At 55.1% G+C, this 22639-nt stretch overlaps 2 protein-coding genes across 2 annotated transcripts in view; both read left to right on the top strand.

Moving 5' to 3' along the window:
• Window positions 1-1981: 1981 nt before the first annotated feature.
• LOC119090648 (exosome complex component RRP41-like) lies at window positions 1982-5875 on the top strand. Its single transcript, XM_037213494.1, is given in 6 exon segments — window positions 1982-2077; window positions 4230-4378; window positions 4759-4998; window positions 5515-5571; window positions 5573-5696; window positions 5699-5875. Coding segments are annotated over 5 exon segments (720 nt in total). The 5' UTR covers window positions 1982-2077; window positions 4230-4237; the 3' UTR covers window positions 5857-5875.
• Window positions 5876-10108: 4233 nt separating this feature from the next.
• Window positions 10109-22639, top strand: part of LOC119090147 (serine/threonine-protein kinase MARK1) — a 30100-nt gene continuing 17569 nt past the window's right edge. The window contains exons 1-2 of the mRNA XM_037212941.1: window positions 10109-10307; window positions 16944-17088. Of these exons, the coding sequence (XP_037068836.1) occupies window positions 16991-17088 (98 nt within the window). The 5' untranslated portion in view covers window positions 10109-10307; window positions 16944-16990. The remainder of the gene's footprint in view (window positions 10308-16943; window positions 17089-22639) is intronic.

Here is a 22639-nt window from a genome sequence, read left to right as displayed (position 1 = left end):
GCTGAAAATTTTTGGATTGCCGGAAATATGACTAAGATCTGTCCGCTTTGCTTATGAATACCCCACCAAATATGTGTAATGTATACGAGTCACCACGTTGAAAATAATTGTTTCATATTTGGTCAGCGTCCTCTTTAAGAAAACCCGCTGTCATCCCTTTGTGTCGATCTTCTCTGAGTTAGGCTAACTGGCGAGCGCTTCTGTGTTTGCATCGTGTTTTTACACGCTAGGTTACCGTTCAAATTTATTTCCATGGATAGTTGGCAATAGGATAACTCGTACCGTTCGAAGTGTTTTTATTCGCAGAAGCTCTTTGTCGGGGTTCCTTTGATTAGCTGTGCACCCTGGAGCACAATCGGTGTTGTCCAAACCCGCATAATCTGTCAGAATTCATTTAAAGACATGCGCTCGTTGCAGAATGATCGGTGTTGTCCATGCCTTCTTCTAATCACGCTATAAAACGAAAAAACTAGTGCCGAGAGAAGTTCATCACACAGTCTGTGCCCATAGAAATGAGCGTTAGAAGAATTGGCTTTTATATGTTCACGTTGTGCCAGCGCCGCCCCATATGTTTGAGGCATGCATGTGAAAGCGAGGATGGAGCGGATCGTCCGTATGATGCGTAAGGTCGCGCATCTCGTGGCACATGCGTTTTTTGATAGGCCGAGGAAATGCGTTAGCTCATGTATCTCCTGACACATGCGTTTATTGATAGGATGAGTTAGTGCGTTAGTTCATGCATGTCGTAAAAATGCGTTTATTGAGAGGCTAAGGTAGTCTGCTAGCTCATGCATCTCGTAACACATGCGGTTATTGAAAGGCTAGGTGCGTTAGCTCACATTTATTGGTGCGCTGAGGCAACGCGTTATCTCGTGCATCTCGTGACGCATGCGTTTATTGAGAGGCTGAGGTAGTGTGCTGGCTTGTGTATTCCGTGGCATGTGCGTTTGTCGATAAGTTGGTAGTTTAAAATCAGCCACGGTATGTGCTAGTGCATGCATTGGCTTTTCAAGAGGCTCGACCTGTCTCGTAATTAATTTTGGCGGCGAACGTTCTTTTATCCCTAATGATCATGCGTTTTGTGCTTTCTTATCGCCCGTCGCTCTAAATCACTTCACCGCTGTTTGGACTATTGGCTCCTTTTCCTCTTTTCTATTTATTGCTGTAGATTATTGGCACCGCATTGTTTTTACTTGTTATTATGGCCTGACCTTGCACCACTCGGTCAGCGATATCATGTCTTTTTCTCAATCGCAAACAAGTCTTGCAACTGATTTGGTAGCTCAGATGTCAGTCATCTTGACAACTGAGTGTGCTCCTGGGAGCGCTATATCCCGATAAGTAGGGACAGCAGGGAAAAAATAGTTTTCATGCCGGTACCTACAGAAAGTGGCGTGAGCGGCATTTTAACGGGTACTGGGGCGCTGTCCGGAGCGTTAATACGCTAAATGATGTGAATTGTTTGTTCGATATAACTTTTGATCAAGGTTCTCGGTAGGCAAAACTTACTGCACCGGTGCCGAATTGGTCCTTCTTATGCATGAAAAAGTTACATTCAAAACCCGCTGGTAGGAAAATGGCTGCAGACAACTTTGGATCCTCGTAAAGCCATGACGCCGCCACCGCCATGGATCTTCTCTACGGCCATCGTGATCCCGCCGTGTGGTAGACGTGTCTTACCGCCCTAGTTTTTCATCGGTCACCCGCGCAGCCGTTGCAGTGAAAGTTGGTGACAACATGTGGTCAAGCTTGAGCGCGTCGTTGATTACCCAACACTTATCCAGCACGCTTCAGCCATGGCCAGCCAGTCAGCCAGAAACTGGAGCGCAAAACACGCTTGAGCGGCCCAACCTGGAAAATAACCGAAGAATCCTTTACCATCGCAAGAGTGGCAGCAAATTCGTGCTGCATGTCTGGCGCACTGCCGACAGTGACGGCCTTGGCACGAGAATTTTAGCGTGGCCCGTGTCACTCTGTGTCTGGTGGAATTTGAGGTGTCGGTGTGTTGCTGTGCAGCGGGCGTATTGAATTTGTTCTGCGGAACTACCTGAGGCAAATAGTTGAGGGATCCGTACAGGTACAGCGCCACCTTGTCAGTTGGGTGGTAATATACTTTCATTTCTCGGCTTCGTGCACGGAGAAGAAACACAATCAAACGTGTTTGGGAGCTCACCGGTGAACCTGTTTTGAACAGCACAGGCTTAACTTCTTGTGTTCCGTAATTGATCAGAGGATTGGACTTTCGCGTTAGGGAGGGGAATACCAATCAAAATTTACAGGGGCATAACTTAGCAGAATTGGGGGAGAGGACAGAATATAGCCCTTAAAATTTGTCCATTGCGCCAGATACTGAAGTGAGCTGAATCCATGGTTGACATGCATGCACATACTCATGAGGCTAAATTGGATGAAACTTTGTATTTTTGTGCATAAAGTATTCATGAAAATGTTTTCCCAGGTTTGCCTTTCCAACATGCAAATCTTTGAAACTACCATCTTGTGCTGAAATTGATAATGCACATGTGCCAAACTCTGGGCTGTATCAAGTGTGAACTGACCTGACCAAAATGAACCAGCAGATGGTAATGGTATTGATGGCACGAGTTTTGAATGTTTCTTTGGTTGGTATATGACTGATCCTGTTGCCTTGTCTAAATTTTACTATGCAGGTAGATTGTTTCTGGTAACTTGATGCCAATCTCATATCTTTCCTTTATATATTATCAGCCTGCTGTATGAGGTTTCAATAGGAAGAAATAAATCAGGTACCTGTTGGTAGCTATGATTTGTATCCTTTTTTCCACTGGTCAGATGATTGAGTATCTCATGCAAAATGGAAAAAACATGATGGAAAACGTTCCTTTCTGTCGTGTAATGATTTTTATTGTAGGCATGTACAATCTCTTTATCAGTGGTGTTGATCAGCTGAAAGTGTAATGTTGTAACCTTTTTAGTCACATTTAACTACTTAACAACCAAATTAGATAACATTTTATTTGCTCTGCATGAAGGCGGATTAGCTGAGACATGTGCTTAAATTTGGTTAGCATTATTTGAACTGGATGACTGATATATACTTTATTTTATAAATTACAGCTTGTTGTGTGACTAGGCTATGTGTGTGATGGATGGCAATGACTTTTTATGGAGTAAAGGACAATGTGTTGCTGATAGCTCTAATGTTTTCATAAGGTTAGATACTAATCCATATTTTCCCTTACAAGGTTTGATGTATGTCATTTAACTCCAAATTGATATATCACTTTCCTTAATGCTAGTCATGTGTTGAGTTTGATGGCTTCATTCATTTAACTCCAAATTGTCATGCCACTGCTCTTAATTGCAGCCACATGTTGAGCTGATTTTGTAAAATTGTATGGGCCTTTAGACATGGTATTTCATGCTCATGTTGTACCCCACCTCTTGCTGTTCAATATTGTATGCACCTGTGTCAAATTTCAATCAAAGGGAATGTTTTTTACTTTGAGACCTTGTGGCAAGCATCAAATATTATGTCAAAGCTCAATTGTCACTATAAGTATGCTTTGAAGTGTAAAAAAACTGTTCTAGAACAACACAATTATACTGTTTAGTAGATATTATTTGCAATACATCATCATTTGATTACATCATGAAAAGTCTTTATGATGCCAGTCACTGCCAGACTGGTCCTGTCAGTATTGCCACTGTGGCAGACAGACAGACCCATGTGAAGTATTTCAACTCACTGCCAGGTGGCTTGATAAGTTATGTGTGTTGATTAAACATAATATCATTATGCACACCTGTTTTGGTTGTTTCTTCTGTATTCTTGTACACTTGTCTCTGGCAGTATATTGTTAACTTGTATTTGATTCCTGGTTACAGTGCTGTTTAAGATATGATATCCACACCTTATTTCCATCTGTCATAACTGGTAGGGCTGTGCAAATGCTTGTATCGTATATTGCAAACATAGGTCATGTTCAAAGCTTGCTTTTATAGTGATAAGTTTGTTAAAAGTTTCTGTTGATGTAACAATTTGTGCTGACATACTCCTTGTAAACATTTCATTGGGTCCAGGACATGCAGCCAGCATCAGTCGTTTCGCTTCAGCGCACCCTGCCGACTCACCACGAGTGCGTGCGTATCGCTCGTCCCCGCTGTGACACCCGCCGTCGCCTCTGGCAGCTGTATGTCTGAATACCCCTCGCGCCCGGTGTAACACGTCGCCGGCGCCCCTCCGCCAGTAGCCACCATGTCCGGCCTGGAGCTGCTGTCCGAGCAGGGGCTGCGCGTGGACGGCCGGCGCGCGCACGAGCTGCGCAACATCGAGTGTCGCCTGGGCGTGTTCTCGCGCGCCGACGGCAGCGCCTACCTGGAGCAGGGGAACACCAAGGTACGGTCCGGCAATGGCGGACCTGTGGTGTCCTATGTGTGCTGTATATGTGTGCGGCGGGCTGCCCTATGCGTCTTGGCACTGCCGTGCTCACTGCATATTGCGAGGTTTGGTGCGCCGCCCTTTGACGTATTTGAAGCTTCAGTTTGTATATCGTTATGATAGCATGCAAGTGCTATTCGGTGTAAAGCCCTGGCACGTGTGTAGTAGTGTGTGGTGAATGAGAGCCATCATGGGCTTCGCACTTACGCAATACTTACGCACTTACGTCTTTTACTGACTGCCATCCTTTGCGAAGTCGCAAAGCACCATGCACATCGGTGCCGTCCAGCGAGGACCCTCCGTCCAGCGTCCCGCCCTATAACAGCTGTGTGTCGCAGGTGCTGGCGGCCGTGTACGGGCCGCACGAGGCGCGCGCCAGCCAGCGGCGGCACGACGCGGCCGCCATCAACTGCCAGTACAGCCAGGCGGTGTTCAGCGGCTGGGAGCGGCAGCGGCGCGCCGGCGGCGACCGCCGCTCGCTCGAGCTCACCGCCCTGCTGCAGAACACGCTGGAGAGCGTCGTCCAAGTGGCGCTCTACCCGCGCTCCCAGATCGACGTCTACGTGCAGGTGCTGCAGGTGAGCGGTGGGGCGGCTACTATCGGGCGCGCCGGCGTCGGCGGCGGCCTGCCGGGCCCGCGGCGGGGTGGCTGCGGCCGGCACAGAAGCTGGCCCTCCGTATGGTGCGGTTTCTCGGCCTGATCCCGGACGGCGCTCGTCGCTTCAGGCCTGTTCGCACTTCATTGTCTCAGGGTTGACTTGCAAGTTGAAAGCATTGCAGATGGCGTAGTTCTCGTCGGCTGGTGTCCTATGCCGCAGTGAGTTAGGGGGCCGTCGCACCATTGAGCCGGTCATGGTGGCGTCAGGTTTCAGGTTTGCAGTGCAATCCACGCGCGATAATGGCCCTCCTGAGCTGCTAGTGGGTCGTGTTTTGCATCTCAAAACCGCCACTTGTGTCCCACCCGATGACGTGAAGAAGCTGCACAATACTACCATTCGTACACACGTCAAACACGCCTTTTTCCCTCGCCCGCTGCTGTGTCTCCCCTTCCCCTCCGCCTGCGGCCGTGGTGCTGACCGCGTCTCCCCCGGCAGGCGGACGGCGGCCATTACGCCACGTGCGTGAACGCGGCGGCGCTGGCGCTGATCGACCGCCGGCGTGGCGCTCAAGGACTACGTGTGCGCGTGCTCGGCGTCGGTGCTGCGCGAGCGGCCGCTGGTGGACCTGAGCTCGAGCGAGGCGAGCGGCGCGCCCGAGCTGACGGCCGCGCTGCTGCCGGCTCCGGCCGGCTGCCGCTGCTCGAGATGAGCCAGCGCTTCCACGTGGACAAGCTGCCCGAGCTGCTGGATGTGGCCGAGACGGCGTGTCGAGACGTGCACACCATCCTGAACCGCGCCGTGCGCAGGCACGTCAGTGCGCGCGCCGCCGACCTCTGACGACGGCGCAGGGAGGGGCGCGGGGGGCGGAGCTGAGGTGGAGATGAGAGGGGAGCGTCGGAGATGGCGCCCGGGAAGGTGGCCTGTGCTCAGGCCGGCCCAGCGCATGTGCGCACGTGGGCGCGGGCGTGCGACGACGAGATTGCCCCGCGAGAGGATCAGAGCGGGAGCCCTCGCCATCGCGCTGAAGGCGACGCTGAGTCCATCACGGTGCGGGTCATGCCGGTGTTCCCTCCGCACTGGGTCCAGCCTGCGTCACACGCTCCGCCGCGGTCGGACCTCGGGTGCGCCGCGCGCCGCCGGGCGGGCGTTGGACTCTGACCCTTGGTGCTGCCGGTCCTGCGCGCCGCGGTCTGGACGCGGGACGGGCGACTGACCGCCCGCGTGGGGAGGCTCCTCGGCCGTGAGGATGTGTCGCTGCCGGCGCCGGCTCTGGTGAGAGGCGCCGTTGTGAAGAGAGAGTGGGGTCGGCAGGCTTCCAGCGTGCCCCTCGCGTCGTCTGCCGGTTGCGTTTTCAAGTGTAAATGTGTGCCAAGACTGTTGCATGTGCTGGGGTGTCCTTTTGGCATTGTGAAACCCGTTTTTTGTCTCACAACTTGGTGGCACATCGAAAATACTTCACTGGGAAATCGACATCATAGCAGTGAACATTGTACGCATCCATGCTTCTAATACACCAGCCAACCACTTCAAAGCCATATCTGCAGGACGCTGATCAGAGCACAACGGCTTGTTGGTTCTAAAATGTAGCTGTTGGTGGTCTAAAACACCTTGGGCGCTTAAGATTGCTCGGGCTTCGACAATAACTCGGTGATGGCCATCATGTGACCGCGTCACGACACGTCAGTTATGCGACGCCAGCGGCCAACGTTGAACGCTTATGTCAGTTGTTCGAGAGCCTAACGTGGTTGGCCCGAATCCGGGCGTCGTTAAAGCATATGAACGCGCTAATTTCTCATGGTAAGTATATTTGGTAGCAAATCTCAAGTGACCCAAGAACGGATTCAGGCTCCCCGCAAGCTCCAATGCTGTTCACCCGTAATAATACATGTCTTAGTATCCCCGAAAGCCGATGAATGCAGCAACTGGCCGTTTCGACGATTTCGTCGAGCCTCTTGGTTGGATGGACCTGTGGGAGCATGACACACAATAGGTGGCTCCAGCTGCGCGAGTCCTCGCCTTACTTTCCGACTGTGAAACTCAAGGTCAACGACAAGACTTAAGGCGGAAGCATAACTTGCCGTGATTCGCGGCAAGCCCACCCGGCCCTACCCTCTGACGTCACCTCGCACTGCCACTGCCAGCCACCGTCTTCAGCTGCAGCCTGTCCCAGTTGGGGGTAAGCTGTGAGCGCTTAAAAGCAAATTGAACCCGCCTATTTACGGCTGGGTTTTGGGAGGCAACGACTAACGGGTGGCAACTGGGCTATCGTGACGGAACGTTATGTCGCGCGTGTTTCGTTGCGCATGACGGCATGTTGCGTTGCATTTGGCTTTCATCGATAGACGTCCGAGTGACAATGCTGGATGTTTCTGAATGTGTGCGAGAGCTGTTGGGCAGGAAGCTTGCGTGGCAGTGGGATGGGAGATTAACTCGGATTTACACGGCTGTGTTTGAGTTGCCCACGTTTTTCTGGAGCGTTGGCAGTGATTGGGATTTCACCGGATGGGAAACTCGTTTATTATTGTTGGTTAGCGTACATGCGTTCGCTTGATAAGTCTAAAAAATGATCTAACCAGATTACTTGAGTAGTAGCTTTTCCTTTAATTTAGTCCCAATAGCTTGAAAAGAATCGGTAGAATCGGACAAATTCCCTCTAAGCTGTTTTCCCGTGATGGAGTAGGCTGTGATTCTAAATGATTCTTCATCCCAGCAAATGTAAATCGACCCAGTGCTCGTGCTGCCGCATGGGCGCTCTGTCTTCGGCCGCGACACTGAACAACAGCGCTGCCGTAATGAAGTACCGCTTCTACATATTCGTCGTGGAATCGATGCTAATAACGGCAGAGGGTAACTGCGATGTACTACGTATTTCACTTACTGCGGTGACAGCCTCGGCCCAGGGGCGGGGGGAGGGTGAGCCCAGCTTTGCCAAAATGCTACTGTTCGTCCATGGCGTCAAATGGAAAGAAACGTTTTAGACAGCCTTCGCTACTTCCCCCCCCCCCCCCCCCTCCGTCAGACTGAGCCGTGGAGATGTCATTGCACACAGCGTAATTAAGTTTTCAAAAGATCATCTTAATTTGTGATCGCTATGTCGATTACATTCAGCTCACTTAAATGACTCGATTGCATGCTGCGTCCAGAAATTTGAGTGCGGCTGTCGTCGAATCAGTTCCGGCTTTAGCGCATCGTCCTTGCCTTGTTGGGTCGATCCTACCACGGTCAACAGCCGGCCTCGTGACAGCCAAAATGACGTCATCAGCACTACAGGTCTGACCAACGCAGCCAAGCATCCACCGCACGTACGGCAGACCAGGCAATCTGAACCTGGTGCGGAAGTGAAACCTTACACCTTCTCGGTCTGAGAGTCTGCGATTCTACGAAATGAGTGCGTGTACGCGGGTTCAGCGAATTTGTATCGCAGCGCGCGGCACTTCCGGGCGCCTCTGGGTCTCCGCGGTCTTGATCTCGGTTTCGAGATCGGTCTCCGTGATATTGGTCTTGACCTCGGTCTCTATCCCAGTCGCGGAGTCTGTCTCCGTGATATCCGTGTCCGTGGTCTCGGTCTCAGTTTTAGTCTTGATCTCGGTCCTGGTCTCGGCCGGTCTCGACCTCGGTCTCACTCTCTGTCTCGGTCTCCGTCTCGGTCTCGGTCTCGGTCTCAGTCTCGGTGTCGGTGTCGGTGTCGGTCTCAGTCTCAGTCGTGGTCTTGGTCTCGATCTCGGTGTCGATCTCACTCTCAGTCGCGGTCCCGGTCTCGGTCTCGGTCTCGGTCTTGGTCCCGGTCTCGGTCTCGGTGCTTTGCGCTGACTTCAGAAATGATGACTATGCGTAGGCGTACCTCTCACGGGTCCGTTAGTCTCGTGGCTAATTCCCCAACAAAAAACAAATCTGGATGGACCTCATAGCAAGTTTGGTTAACTGGTATAACCGTCGTCTTATGAGCTTCATAACGCATTCAGCTGCTAAGGCTGTATGGTGGCGGCTGGCTCTCACCCTGACAGGAATGGCGGGCACCGCGGAAAATCGAACCCCGTACCTCAGGTTCCCCAGACGCGCAGTGGTTAACGCCTACGCCATCAGCACCCGGGAGTCGTACAACCGTACAACCTAAGGTGAAACAATCTTGCATTTCTGAAAGCAAAACTGCCAGAATGCGCATTTTTCCGCCGGCATATGCTAAAGTGATGATAATTTTGATGGATTGCAACGTGGTCGGTGCCACACTTACCATGTCGCATTCTTCACCTCTGCTTGCAACGAAAGGAAAACAACAGGAATTAAAACCAATGACGGCCTGCCAAAAATCAAAACCACGTGAATTGGATGATGCTTATAGTCAAGTATGAGCTACACACTTGCGAATAGTGCAATAATTTGACAGTGCCTAGCCTTATAATGAGAAAACCTTAACCCACGCCCACATCTCGGGAGCTTCAGCATACTATCTTCCACGGCAAGGGTCCCTCACAGCGACACCTGAGCATGGCTGACAGACATAACCTTACTTGTAGGGGACAAATTGTTGGTCAAGGCTCTTTGCGCTAAGATGCAAGCATGCTGGCGCACCTCTCCTCCAGTCCACGCCAACGTAACGATTCCAGCGCTGGTGTGGTTGATATTTCCAGAGCGTCGCACCGCACCCCCGGCACCAGCCTGGCCGCAAAGTGGATCGTTATTTAGATAAAGTGAATACGACACAGGCCACAAATCAGTGTTGAGGGCATCCCAGCTCGTTTCCTATGGATTCCAGTCAAGGCAGTGACTGCCTCGGGCACAAGTGGTCGGCACATCTAGCTTTTTAAAAGAATTATTCTCTTCATGCCATGCTTTAGACGTTATGCTTAATTCCGCAGAAGTTGGAGACCCACTCCCTCCCCCTTTCCATGTGGCGGCAGTCACAATTGCAGCTGCGCATCCAAAGCACACCGCTAGACGGGCGCCGCCTGAAATCAGCTGTTTCACCGGGCGAATCGACCGGCCGACTTAGTACCGCCGCGACTGCCGGGCGTGGCACGATCGGTACGAGCCAGGACGGGGCTGGCTAGCCGGCCAGCCGACGCCGCCGCAGTGTTGCCGCTGACGGGGCGGCGGTGTCGGATGTCGGGGGTAAGCGCGGTGCGATGAGAACCCTGGCGAGGAGCACCTGACTGCACAGCGACGAGTTCTCCTCTGGAGACCACTGCGCTGAGGCGAGACGTGTGCGTGGCTGCAAGCGAGCCCCGGTGTCAGCGGCGGCCGGAGCGACGGAGTAGGTGTTTTTTTGGTGGTGCCGGGCCAGATTCCAGGTGAGTCACCGCGTGTGGCGGCGGGGACAGGCGGCGGGAGGGTCCAGCTGGCGGCTGGCGCGCTCCCGGCCGCCAGCGGGCGGCGCTGGAAGGGCCCCATCGCCTACCAACCGTCGCCCGGTCACGCTCCTGTAAACAGACGTGAAGCACGTGCCCGTTGGACTCGGGTCGCCTCGCGCGTGACCATGCATCGCGCCCGGCGGCCGCTCAAACGGCGCCCGGTGTCGTACGGCCGCCTTTTTACGCCGTTCGAACTTCGAGAATGTCATCGGCAAGATCTCTCGTGCGACGGTGCTCAGGCCGCAGTTGAAGTCCTGAGAAAACGGGTTGGCTGCGTCACGTGGCCACCTTTCGCGGAACTTGTCGTGCGCGATGACGGCCGTGATCAGCTGGCGGCGCGGGTCCAGCGGCGCCGGCCGGCCGCTGGACCGCGCCACATTGGCCGCGCATCGGGCCCTGCGCGGCGGGTTCGTCCCTGCTGCCGGCGCGCGTGTGGGCGGGGTTGGCGCTCTCCATGCCTTGTATGGAGCAGACTGTCACGCGGCCGTTGCGAGCATGGCGGCCGCGCAGAAAGGACCGAGTCATTCGCTTCTTTGATATGGAAATGGCCGATTTCTATAATCTTTTAGTCGTACCATGTGTCATAAGGACAAGAAGAGACATGCCGTTATATTTCTGATGCTGACACTCAGAAAAGGTAATGTGACAACACGTGACATGCAAACACAAGCTACCATCGTTTCAACGCTTTACATTAGACGGCCACAGCCTGAGTGGCTGGTGTGTTCTACGTAAAACGCAACCGTGTGGTTGTGCGAGCAGTTTTGCCTGATTTGGACACTGCACCGCTGATCTGCATTCGCACATGGCAGCGATGATTGTGTCTAGTTCAACCGGAAGTACACGGCTCCAATAGGCCCTCTCTGCTGCTCGGTGAGGATCAGTCGACGTCTCTGGGTATCGCTGACGTCATCAAGGACCCGCTGCCGGGGCTGTCCGAATCGGATTGACCGGAGTCTAGAGCGGATCGTGGGAATCGGATCGACCGGAGTCCAGAGAGGATCGCGGGAATCGGATTGACTGGAGTCCAGAGCGGATCGTGGGAATCGGATTGACCGGAATCCATGGCGGATCGCGGGCATCGGATTGACCGGAGTCCGGAGCGGATCGCGGGAATTGGATTGACCGGAGTCCAGAGCGGATCGCGGGAATCGCATTGACCGGATTCCAGAGCGGATTGTAGGAATCGGATTGTCCGGAGTCCAGGGCGGATTGCGGGAATCGGATTGACCGGAGTCCAGAGCGGAACGCAGGAATCGATGTCTGGAACCGTTAGACTCGGCCGGCGTCCAAATGTGGTTGTCAAGAACGTTGTGTATGTGTCGGACTGGGGACGTGAACACGCCATTATGCGCTTAATTTGACTCAAATGGCAACTCAAATGGCAATAGCAAATGGCAATAGTGCAAGCTGGGACACTGGCTGAGCATTAGGCCGCACAAATTTCGTCCACTTCGCCGCACGCTTAAGTGACATCGAAGCGGCGAACCTGCGGCAGGTGTGCGTCGAACTCACTTCAGACCAAATTGGGGGAATTTTATGCCTGCAACTTGTGAAATTTTGCGTGGCGTGAAATTGTCAGTGCAGCATGTGAATGTCCTCTGACATGTCTCTTCATGCGCTGGAATTACTGGCCACCGTGCGCTGAACTCGAGGCGCTCGGATGCAGGGCATACATGTCTTGAAATTCTTGCAGCAATGGCAACGCTACGCCGCACCTTATACATTATTGAGCGTAACGTGTGCATTATTTGCAGTCTGGACATAAGCATAAATAATGTCAGAACTTTTTGCTGTGTAAAGAGGCAGGCCCATGGAATATTTAAATTGCGGCGCGTCTACGGTGCCAGATCGGAATATTCCGTGAGTCATAAACCTGTGACCTTTTTGAGTGATCTCAGTGTTGACTCGTTCCAAGATGGGGGTCTCATTTCCGGCTGGAGCTGAGGCTCTCAGGAGCCGCCCCCCCCCCCCCCCCCCCACTAGACCTCCGTCCACTCACGTACTGAACCCGACCCGGCGCGCGCGGTACGTGGGCGTGCCTCCGCCACAGCACCTGGATCACGCACAGACGACCTCGGCCTCCAGACACCATGCCGCGCACAGCGCACCTCGACCCCGACCCACTGGGCAGAACTGTTCCGTCTGTCCACGTTGGCCCGTTGCCGAGCGTGCCGAGCCGGCGGCCCTATGGGCCACCCGCTGGCCGCGCGCGGCGGCGGGGGCGGCGCGGGCGGATGGAGGCGCGTGGGAATCGGGGCCGGCGCACCGGGCCGGCCGGTCAGGCCGCGTCAGCGCGCTTCTCCGTCCCTCTGATCACCGACGGCGCCGCCCGCTGCGCCCCGGCGCGGGTGCCGGTCGTGACCCGAGCCCGCTGAGGTCACGGGCCGCGCCCCTCGCCGGCGGGGCGCTGTTGGGGGCGCCGCGGCGCGCCGCGCTGGCTGACGAGCCGGCCGCGTGGGCGACGGCCCGGTGGGCGGGCCGCGGTCTGGGGATGATCAGCGGCCGCTGGAGGTTTACGGCCGTCCCCGGCCAGCGGTGCTGGCATTAGACGGGGAGGTGCCCCTATCAACAGGGGCGCCGCCGCTCACGGGTCAGGGAGGAGGCGGCTCGCCTCCGCTCTTCCCTCGCTTGCCGGGGCGACGGACATATTGGAAATGATTGCAGGCTTGCATTGCAGTACGCCGGATTGACTTAAGGCGTGGTGGGCTGCAGCAGGTGCTCTCGCGAAAGCCGGGGGAGCGGCCGTGCTTTGCAGGCATCCTCTGCTAGGGGCCCAAGGAGGGCCTCCGGTATAACTGTAAGCGATAATCCCCTTCAAGCCCGGACTTTGTCGGCAATCCATTTCTGCTGCAACGGGACCAGCATTTTAGATCAGCCGACGAACAGCTGTTAACATGTTGTTAGGTAGAACATTGTAAAACTACAATTCTCAATTTTCAGATGGGTCAACACTATCAGTTGAGCTGTCCGTGGCAGCTCAAAATATGAATTACGGGTACGATATGAGTGAGAGTGTATCCTTTGCATTTAACAGCCGTGCTACAGCATGCAAATAGGCGCCGATTAGCCGAACACTTTCAATGGAGTAAATTCTCGGTTGAATTTTCGTATTTTCTTCGATAGATGTAGGCCGCCGCTTACTCTAGATAGTATTTTCATTCAGGTGATGAAATGATGAAATGCGCTACGATTGGTTTGCTTATCGGGTGTCGAAAATGGCGTTGGAACGTGACTCGAAGGCCTTTAAGTGGGCGGAATTAAAATCTCCAGCGACTCATGCCAGATGTGGCGACTCTCACCATCTGGCCTGAGTCGCTTGAGCTCTTCCAGTTCACACCTCGAAGTCAGTGGCTGCTTCGGCCCGACAGCGGCCATCGGCCCAGCGGCGACCCCTGACGTCACCGCGGCACGGTCGTCCCCGCCGAACCGAAGAGCCCGACGTTCGACCCACTCCCCCCCCCCCCCCCCCCGGCCAGGGACGCTGTCTGTCCAGCTCGGGCCGGTGAGTCACGCCCGGGCGCACGCGCGCCCTGTTCTGCGCGGCCGCCCGGCCCCGCCCCGCCCGTCTGGCTGCCACGTCACGCTGCGCCGCCGGCGGAGGGAGGGGGGGGGGGGGGCGGGGTGTACGATGTCTCGGCAGGGTGTCGCGGTGCCAGCAGGCGCGTACTTTACCGCACGAACGGGTGCGGTAGCCCGAGATTCAAATTTTGGGGCTGGAGGCGCATGGATCGGCTACCAGCGCTTAGAAGTCAGGCACATGCGAGTCGCGACCTGGTTTTGGCTCTGGTCTTCGATCGCTTTTCTGATTTCACAACATGCTCCCTTGAAGGCGGTATAGTGTCTGGGCTGTAGACGATGTTTCCTCGTGTCCTCGGCGGTGCGGGTGGCGCAATGAGCAGCCTGAAGGTTCCTTGGTGGGACGTTCCGCTAAGCTGCTGTGCCCGGCGTCGTCCGAACGTCGTGTTCGCTCGCCAGGGGCGGGCGTGACCTCGCCGGACCCGGCCGCGCGCGCTGATTGGCTGAACGGCAGTGGACCACGTGACCCACCTCGCACGCGAACGGGCCAAACGAACCGCCGCCGAGCCGTCGGCGCCCACAGACGCCAGCATTTCCACTGGCTGATTCTGACAGATGTATGCTGCAGTCTCCGAATAGATATGTCTCTGTCCAGCAGTTTGTGTAAGGTTTTTGACGCGTCGGAGCAGCCGGGGCCGAGTCCGCGAGTGGCGAGTGGGTGACACTGGTCAGATGTCGAGAGCGGAAGCTGATGTCTTTCCAGCTGCGGCTGTGGTTGGCAGCCTGGGTACGGCGGTCGACGGTCTTAAGCCTGCGGTGGGCGCCCCGCAGACAGGTCAGGGAGCGCCGGGCGCCCCACAGACAGGGCAGGGAGCGCCGGGCGCCCGCAGACAGGTCAGGGAGCGCCGGCGCCCTGCAGACAAGTTAGGGAGCGTCGGGCGCCCTGCAGACAGGTCAGGGAGCGCCGGGCGCCCGCAGACAGGTCAGGGAGTGCCGGGCGCCCGCAGACAGGTCAGGGAGTGCCGGGCGCCCGCAGACAAGTCAGGGAGTGCCGGACGCCCTGCAGACAGGTCAGGGAGCGCCGGCGCCCTGCAGACAAGTGAGGGAGCGCCGGACGCCCTGCAGACAGGGCAGGGAGCGCCGGGCGCCCGCAGACAGGTCAGGGAGCGCCGGGCGCCCGCAGACAGATCAGGGAGTGCCGGGCGCCCGCAGACAGGTCGGGGAGCGCCGGGCGCTCGCAAACAGGGTAGGGAGTTCTGGGCGCCCCTCAAACGGGGCAGGGAGCGCCTGTTGCCAGCTCAACTGCAGCGAGCCTCGACTGCGCCCCGATCAATGTCGGGGCCGCAGAGTCCCTGCAGTGTCCAGTCCGGCGCGTGGGCCACTTGGAGGGGGGGGGGGGAGTCTTTGGGGATCGATTTATCGTTCACGGCCGCCTGTAAAGTTATGCACATCAGCTGTGCACACGACTACTGCATGGACACTTAATGCACTAATCGGCTTACAGCTGTCTTCCGAAGCATAACGGCATACTATATTTTCTGTTCACAGCTGGCCCGTTCGAAATAAGCCGTGTGTCCGACGATTACCGGACAGCCCAGTGGTTTTGCAACCTCGAGGTGGATAGACAGTAGTCTGGACAGAAAACCTCCGGCTTTTTCTCCACGTGCATGATCATATTTGGCAAATCGTGTTGATACAACCAGCCGCCGTGTTTGGTCCCGTCGCCACGGCTTCTGCACCAGGCTTGGCCATGTTTGCCATACCGAACTAGTTCACAACCGCGTTTTACGACCAAAACACATGTCGACGTGTCTGGTCAGCTGGTCCAAAGACGTCATGATGCCCTTACGTGCATGACTGATGATCTTCAACCGTCCGAACCATTTCAGGAACTTATCTTGGGACGCGATGTCCGGTATGAGCACTGCATCCGCTTGTGCATCGTTCGCGGTTGTGACACATGCGCAGGCAGCGAATCATCGATGCAAAACCCAGCCGCCCCGGTCACCCCATCATCACAGCCCTGCGCGCGGAGATGGCGCAGCTTTGTACGCGCGTCTAGTCGGCCGTCGTGCCCTCTAAGCCAAGGTTTTGCAACTGGAAGAACCCGTCACCAGCGAGCGCTGGGCGCCCGGCGGGCCGCGGGCCGGCGGGCCGGCAGCTGTTTGTTTGGCGGCGGTTGCGTCACCGCAGCACGCTCGTGCGGTCCTGAAGAGCACCCTTTGTGACGGAGCGTCAACGTCGCGCTGCAGGGCAGATCCGCACACGTGTGACGACCGTTCGGCCCGGCGGGCAGGCTGCGGGTGGCCGACGCTGTTTTGGCAGCCTGGCTGTGTTGCCCCCCCCCCCCCCCTGACGGGTGAAGTGAGTGGCACGGGCCAGCACGTGGATCTTTCGTGGAACTTAAGCCGTGTGGTGGTCATCACTCGTCAAATGAAGACGGGCCGATCGCACATAATTACGCGGCGTCAAAATGTGGGACGCTGTTTGGAACAACAGGGACTGGATTGTTGTTGTGATCACCGTGTATATCAATCTTATTCGTAACACTGTCACATATCGTAACCACAAGGAGCACGTTTGGCGGGCTTAACAGCTCCTTCGACAGCCGAACGACCACGTCGGAGCGCGGGCTCGATTCCCGGGCGGCGCTGTGACTGTTGCACGCTGAGATGACCGTTGGACGTATCACAGCTGCCAGCGCCGCACAGCAGAGTCGGTGATGACTTGTGTGCTTCCCGAGAAGCGGCAGCGTGGGCGATGCCCCGATGAGATCTGCGGTGCTGAATCCGCTCATGGTAGTCTGCTCTGTGTGTGAAAACGGACGTTTTCCTGTAGCTAACGCGACGTGAGATCATGCTAATTTCACTGACGGTATGAAGGTGTTTTGCCACCTGGTAGCTGCCATCAAAGCATGATCAACATTCAAAGTAGCAGCATACCTGAGTTTTTGCTCGATCTTCAAAGCTCTGTTGACGCACCGTAAACGAGCATGATGATGTGTGTGTCCCTGCGTTGGTATCCGCACCATACTGACGGCATTCCTCTCATCGGCAGGCGATAGTTGGCCGGCCGTGACCTGAGGGGTCACCAGCGCCGCCGACATGGTGGTGTCGGAGAACCAGATCAGCGACATCATGGGGGGCATGCAGCAGGCCGCCGGCGTGCGGCTCAACAACCACAAACACAAGCTCAGGCACAGGTACGGCAACCAGGCTCAACCGCAGACACAGGCACAGCCGCAAACGCAAGCTCAGGCGCAGGTACGGCAACCAGGCTTATTCGCAAACACAGGCACAGCCGCAAACGCAAGCTCAGGCGCAGGTACGGCCGCTACCAGGCGCAACCACAAACACAACATAGGCGCATCCACAGACACAGGCCCAACCACAGACACGGCACGACCACAAATGCAGGCACAACCACAAATACAGGTGTAACCACAAACACAAGCGCGACCACAAACACAGCCACAGCCACAGCCACAGCCACAGACACAGACACAGGCACAACCACAAACACAGGCATAACCACAAACACAGCCTCAACTACAAATACAGGCATAACCACAAACACAGACACAGCCACAAACAGCCATAGCCACAAACACGGAAACATCCACAGCCTCAGACACAGGCACAGCCACAATCACGGCACATCCACAAACACAACCTCAGACACAGGCATAGCCACAAACACAGGCACAGCGACTAACACAGGCATAATCACATTTACAACCACAGCCAGACACAACCACAAACGCAGGCACAACTACCAACACAGGGACAACCGCAAACACAAGCGCAACCACGAGCGTGGGCACAACCACACACACAGGCACAACCACAAACACAGGCACAACCACAACTGCAGGCAAATATATAAACACAAGCTGAGGCACAGGTACGGCCACAACCACGCACAACCACGAAAAAAACAGGTTGCAGTAGCCATCGTTTGCATGAAGTTGGACTAAGGCAGACTTGAAAGTAGCCAGTTTGGTTATTGGCATACAATCGGACTTGAATATCTATTTCATTGGGGCAAGGAGCATACGCGGTGTATTTGTTAGTGTTGCGTTGCATGGGCCGTGTTTTTGTAAGGTTAGCCCCTTATTCATGTTGGCATCTTGTTAACTGGCCCTTGCAGCTCACGGGAATTTGCCGATATTTCGTACTTAGCATGTTATTGTAGTGTGGATATAGTTACGCGATTATCACGCTGTTTTATTACGTTTACCGGTATGCTGCATGTTATGAATATGCACCAAAACATAGTACAATTACGTTTGGTCATTAATGCAAATGATGACTGCCTAATGCGAAGATGTAAAAGCTTCTGGACTGCAAAAGCAGAAGCAAAGCTTCTATCGTAACTTATTGTATGTATTAATTGAACGATCATTCATCGCCATAGCTTTCCGGTGTGCAAGCTCTCTAAGCACTATTTACCTATAAACAGGGAAGTGACTAGGGTATTGAAAGTTTTTTTGTTGCGTCTGCGTCTGGCATGTCTCTGTATATATTTTTCAATTTCGAAAAGTTTTGGTAGGCAGAGATCTGGTATCATGCCTGCCCATCAAAACATGATCTTACTTAAACCTAGGCGACCGCAAGATTAATCTGATCGGCAAAGACGTCATACTGCGGTTTAAGACGCGGAGGACGCGTAGATGCTCGGGTTCTCCGAAACTAAGGAGCGATTTGAACGATCCCAGTACTACAGAATGATTGCGTGGGCAGTTCCTGCAGTGCCGATTCGAGGGAAACATTAACATGCTCTGAATCAGCGGGCTTTATGCGGCCTTCAGCTGCACGTGCAGTTATCACGCGAGCAAATGTAATTAAGATAGCTTCGTTTAACCGTTCCAGTTCACACATCACACGCCCACACACCCATACGCACACACGCACGCACGCACACACGCACATGCAGTTCACCGCCGCCATTCGCTGAGCACACACTCCGAACCCGCAGCCACACATACACAAACATCTCCCGTTTATCCGACGGGCAACAATGGGCGAGATTTAACCGGCGTGTAAACAGCCGAACAGCGCCCCACTTCGGGCCGGCCGTCCCGCCGCAAAACACGGGCCGGCGCGCGGCGCGCGACGCCCTGCGCGCCCCGCCGCCGGCCGCCGCCAAACGGGGCAGCGCGGCGGCCTTCACGCCCGCCGGCATTGGGGTCACACCAAGAACAACAGGCGCGCGGCGGCCGGGGCTCGCGAAACGGACCGGCGCGGCGGCCGGCTCGGCACCCGGCCGACGGTTGAACGCGGGGGCGGTACTGCGGGCGGGCCTCGCGAGGCGGACCGGCGCGGCGGCCGGCTCGGCACCCGGCCGACGGTTGGACGCGGGGGCGGTACTGCGGGCGGGTCTCGCGAGGCGGACCGGCGCGGCGGGCGGCTCGGCACCCGGCCGACGGTTGGACGCGGGGGCGGGACTGCGGGCAGGCTGCAAGCGTGGGCACTCGCGCGTGTAAAGTCGGACATCGGGGAGGGACGGCGGGTGCTGACTGGACTGACACAGCGGGGAGGGACGGAGACTGTTGACTGGACTGACACAGCGGGAAGGATCGGCGGCTGTTGACTGTACTGACACAGCGGGGAGGGTCGGCGGCTGTTGACTGGACTGACACAGCGGGGAGGGTCGGCGGCTGTTGACTGGACTGACACAGCGGGGAGGGTCGGCGGCTGTTGACTGGACTGGACACAGCGGGAAGGATCGGCGGCTGTGGACTGGACTGACACAGCGGGAAGGATCGGCGGCTGTTGACTGGACTGACACAGCGGGGAGGGTCGGCGGCTGTTGACTGGACTGACACAGCGGGAAGGATCGGCGGCTGTTGACTGGACTGACACAGCGGGGAGGGACGGAGACTGTTGACTGGACTGACACAGCGGTGCTGCCGGCGGTCTCCCGCCAGGTGTCGAGCGGCGCCGACAAGGTACCCACTCCTCTGCACGATACGGTGCCAAACTCGGGGACATGCGCACACCATAGTTGAGTCGGAAAGCAAACCGTACCTGCAAACCTTCAATTGCGTGTGTAAACATGACCTGCGCGCGTCATGTGGCGCCGCAATGGTCGCTAGCATCTAATTTGCATGCTATTAAGACGCGCTCGGGTGGGGGTCAAATTGACCCCCTCCGAAGATATTTCCAGAATGATTTTCAAACGGCGCGGCACAGCCACGCCAAATTTTGTGTATCTGTAGACAATTGAATAGCTGATCGTTGGACATCAAAAATTTAGATGCACCTTGTGAGGTCGCTGACCTATGGCAGGTCAAAGTCAGGCCATAGTTTCAGCGAAGGCAATTGCCAGGGAATCGTCCAATCTGATACAATAATGGAGTGTTTAACGAAGCCATACATCTCTGAAGATGCTCTCTTAGGCACCACAAATATTGAATTAGCAAATTACGTTGACCTAAGATCAGGTATGGAGGTCAGACCAAGGTCAAAACCAACCTGATTTATTAATTTAGAGCTTGCTGTGTGGGATAGTTTGTGGTGCTCATTTCAAATTAATTGATAATAGGAACCGTATTATGCATCTTACATTGACTTCCTAAAGGTCAGAAAAAGTCATTGACCTAACATGAGCCAGGTCGACATTTTGTTTTAGGAACATACTGCCTAGCGTAATCTTTGTCGCTTATTCAAATGCAAAACTCAGAGCAGTCCTGTATAATTGCGGTCGCCATGACCTTCAACAGGTCAAACAAGTTCACTGAGCTGAAATGGGTTTGTGACATTTTGCTTAGGAACAGTTGCCTAGGCTCTGGGGACACTATAGGGATCAACCTGGAATTTGACATTGTTTGACCTTATGTTACCTGAAGGTCATGACCTAGGAAGCTCAAACTTTGACCTAAGTGATTTCACGTACAGGTCAAGACACCCTGTAAATTTGGTGTCTCTGGCTTTCTTAGTTACCGAGATCTCAAGGAGGGTCAAATTGACCCCGTCCACCCGAGCGAAGTGTGTCTAGCCGGCCACCCGGACGCGTGTTAAATGATTTTCAAAGTCCGCCTTGCTACGCACTGCACCAATATAAATGATCATGGAGCAGCCAGCATCCAGGGCGCTTGACCGATCCACCCGGCTGATTGCCAGGCCCGGTACTCGCCGAAATATGAGTGAACTAAAGACGTGAAAGGATGAAATTCGTGTTTAAAGAGTTTTGTTTCATGCTATTGACTCATTAGTCAGATACGCCAAGCTTACTTTTTATTGAAGGTCAATGGAGTCGCATGAAAATTTTCGGCTGTTTGGTATACACTAAAGAAAACATTATAGAGGTATTTTTAAAACACGAAAAAGTTTTTCAGTGCTTAAATCAACCCTGAAAATGGCCAATGCTTGACCGTATTATAGTTCTTGGCAACGTGTCTGGGCTTGTAACTTGCACATGCTTGTCTGTATACCTGACTGGTAGCTCTAAATGTGTAGCTTCCTGAACATAGCGAGCAACAATTCAGAAGTCCTGCGCTTCTCTGCTGTATCATGGTCTTTGTTTTATACTGCATGTGGCGTTAGGCTGACAGGCACAGCAAGCTGTTGCATTTTTGTATGTAGAAATTACCAATGGCCCGGTGGATTATCACCCTATGATTTTTTAGGACATCCGAAGGTTTACCCAAAATGTTAAACACCGACTTGCATTTTAGTTGTGACAGAACAATATCTTATTGGAGAATGTCGACGGACGATGCCGTGACGACTCCCTGCTGCGGTCCCTGGGCCTTACCAGCACCCTTGACTAACGGTGCCGGTCTGGGGGGCCCGGGAGGAGGCGGAGCGGTCCTGGAACAGTTACTCACGCTGCGCGGCACGCCTTCAGCGGGTGGGCGCACCTCACGCGGACCAGGTGCGGGCGGCTGCTGCCCCGGCCGCGAACACGCGGGCGCGGGCCGGCACGATCCGAGCGGGCTTGCCTGCTGAGCTCGGCGAGCGCCTTCCGGCCCATCTGGCGGATTTCGGTGACGTGCATGTAGATGTTCGGATCTAGTCGTGCTGCCTGTTAATGCCTGAGCAGGGCGCGTTACATTCGGGCCACGTCCGCGGCCGTGCGCCAGCGGCGCTGAGAGGAGACCATGATCTCTCACTGTCAGATGTGGCGGAGATCGATCTCGGCTGTCAACTTGGTCTCCGGAGGGCCTGTCAGCTGACGCCGCGTCCATTTCCGCCTTCTCGCCCGCCGTCTGGGACATTTTGACCGCGGCCGGCGCTGCGAGTCGGCTAGTAGCTAACGCCGCCGCCGGACAGTTACCATTCGAGATTGCGTCGCTTTCATCACGGCGTGGTCGCTGTCGCAGAACACCGAACTTCGGTGGCATAACATCGCCCGCCGTCCAGCGTCTCGTGTCCAACCTTGCCTCCGCCCCAACTGTGACGTAAGCGGCGCCATTGGTGACGGATTACAGACGTTGCACCCTTCTGCGGTGGTTTTCCTTCTCCCTGTAGCCGAAGTGAGGTGCAGTTGTTGGCGTATTTCCTTCGCTACAGGCCTCGGCTTCCTGCCAAATTCTGCGTCGGCGGGTCTGTCGCCATCGTTTGCGTCGCCATTAGGGCTGGTTCAAGGTTGTATTTACAGGATGTCGCTCCCCTTCCCCGCACAGAAAATATCACCGCCAAGTTTTTCAGCGGTCTTTTGCCAACGAAATTCAAAAATCGAAGCGCTCTCAGAGACCTCCTGCAATGAGGGGAACTCGAGCGCGACAGCCGGCCGGCCGGTGGACAACG

This window comes from Pollicipes pollicipes, unplaced genomic scaffold, assembly GCF_011947565.3.
Source record: "Pollicipes pollicipes isolate AB1234 unplaced genomic scaffold, Ppol_2.1 Scaffold_3087;HRSCAF=3621_pilon_pilon_pilon, whole genome shotgun sequence".
Lineage (NCBI taxonomy): Eukaryota > Metazoa > Arthropoda > Thecostraca > Pollicipedomorpha > Pollicipedidae > Pollicipes > Pollicipes pollicipes.
The sequence above is the reverse complement of the archived record's forward strand: the minus strand, read 5'-3'. Positions and strand labels throughout refer to the sequence as shown.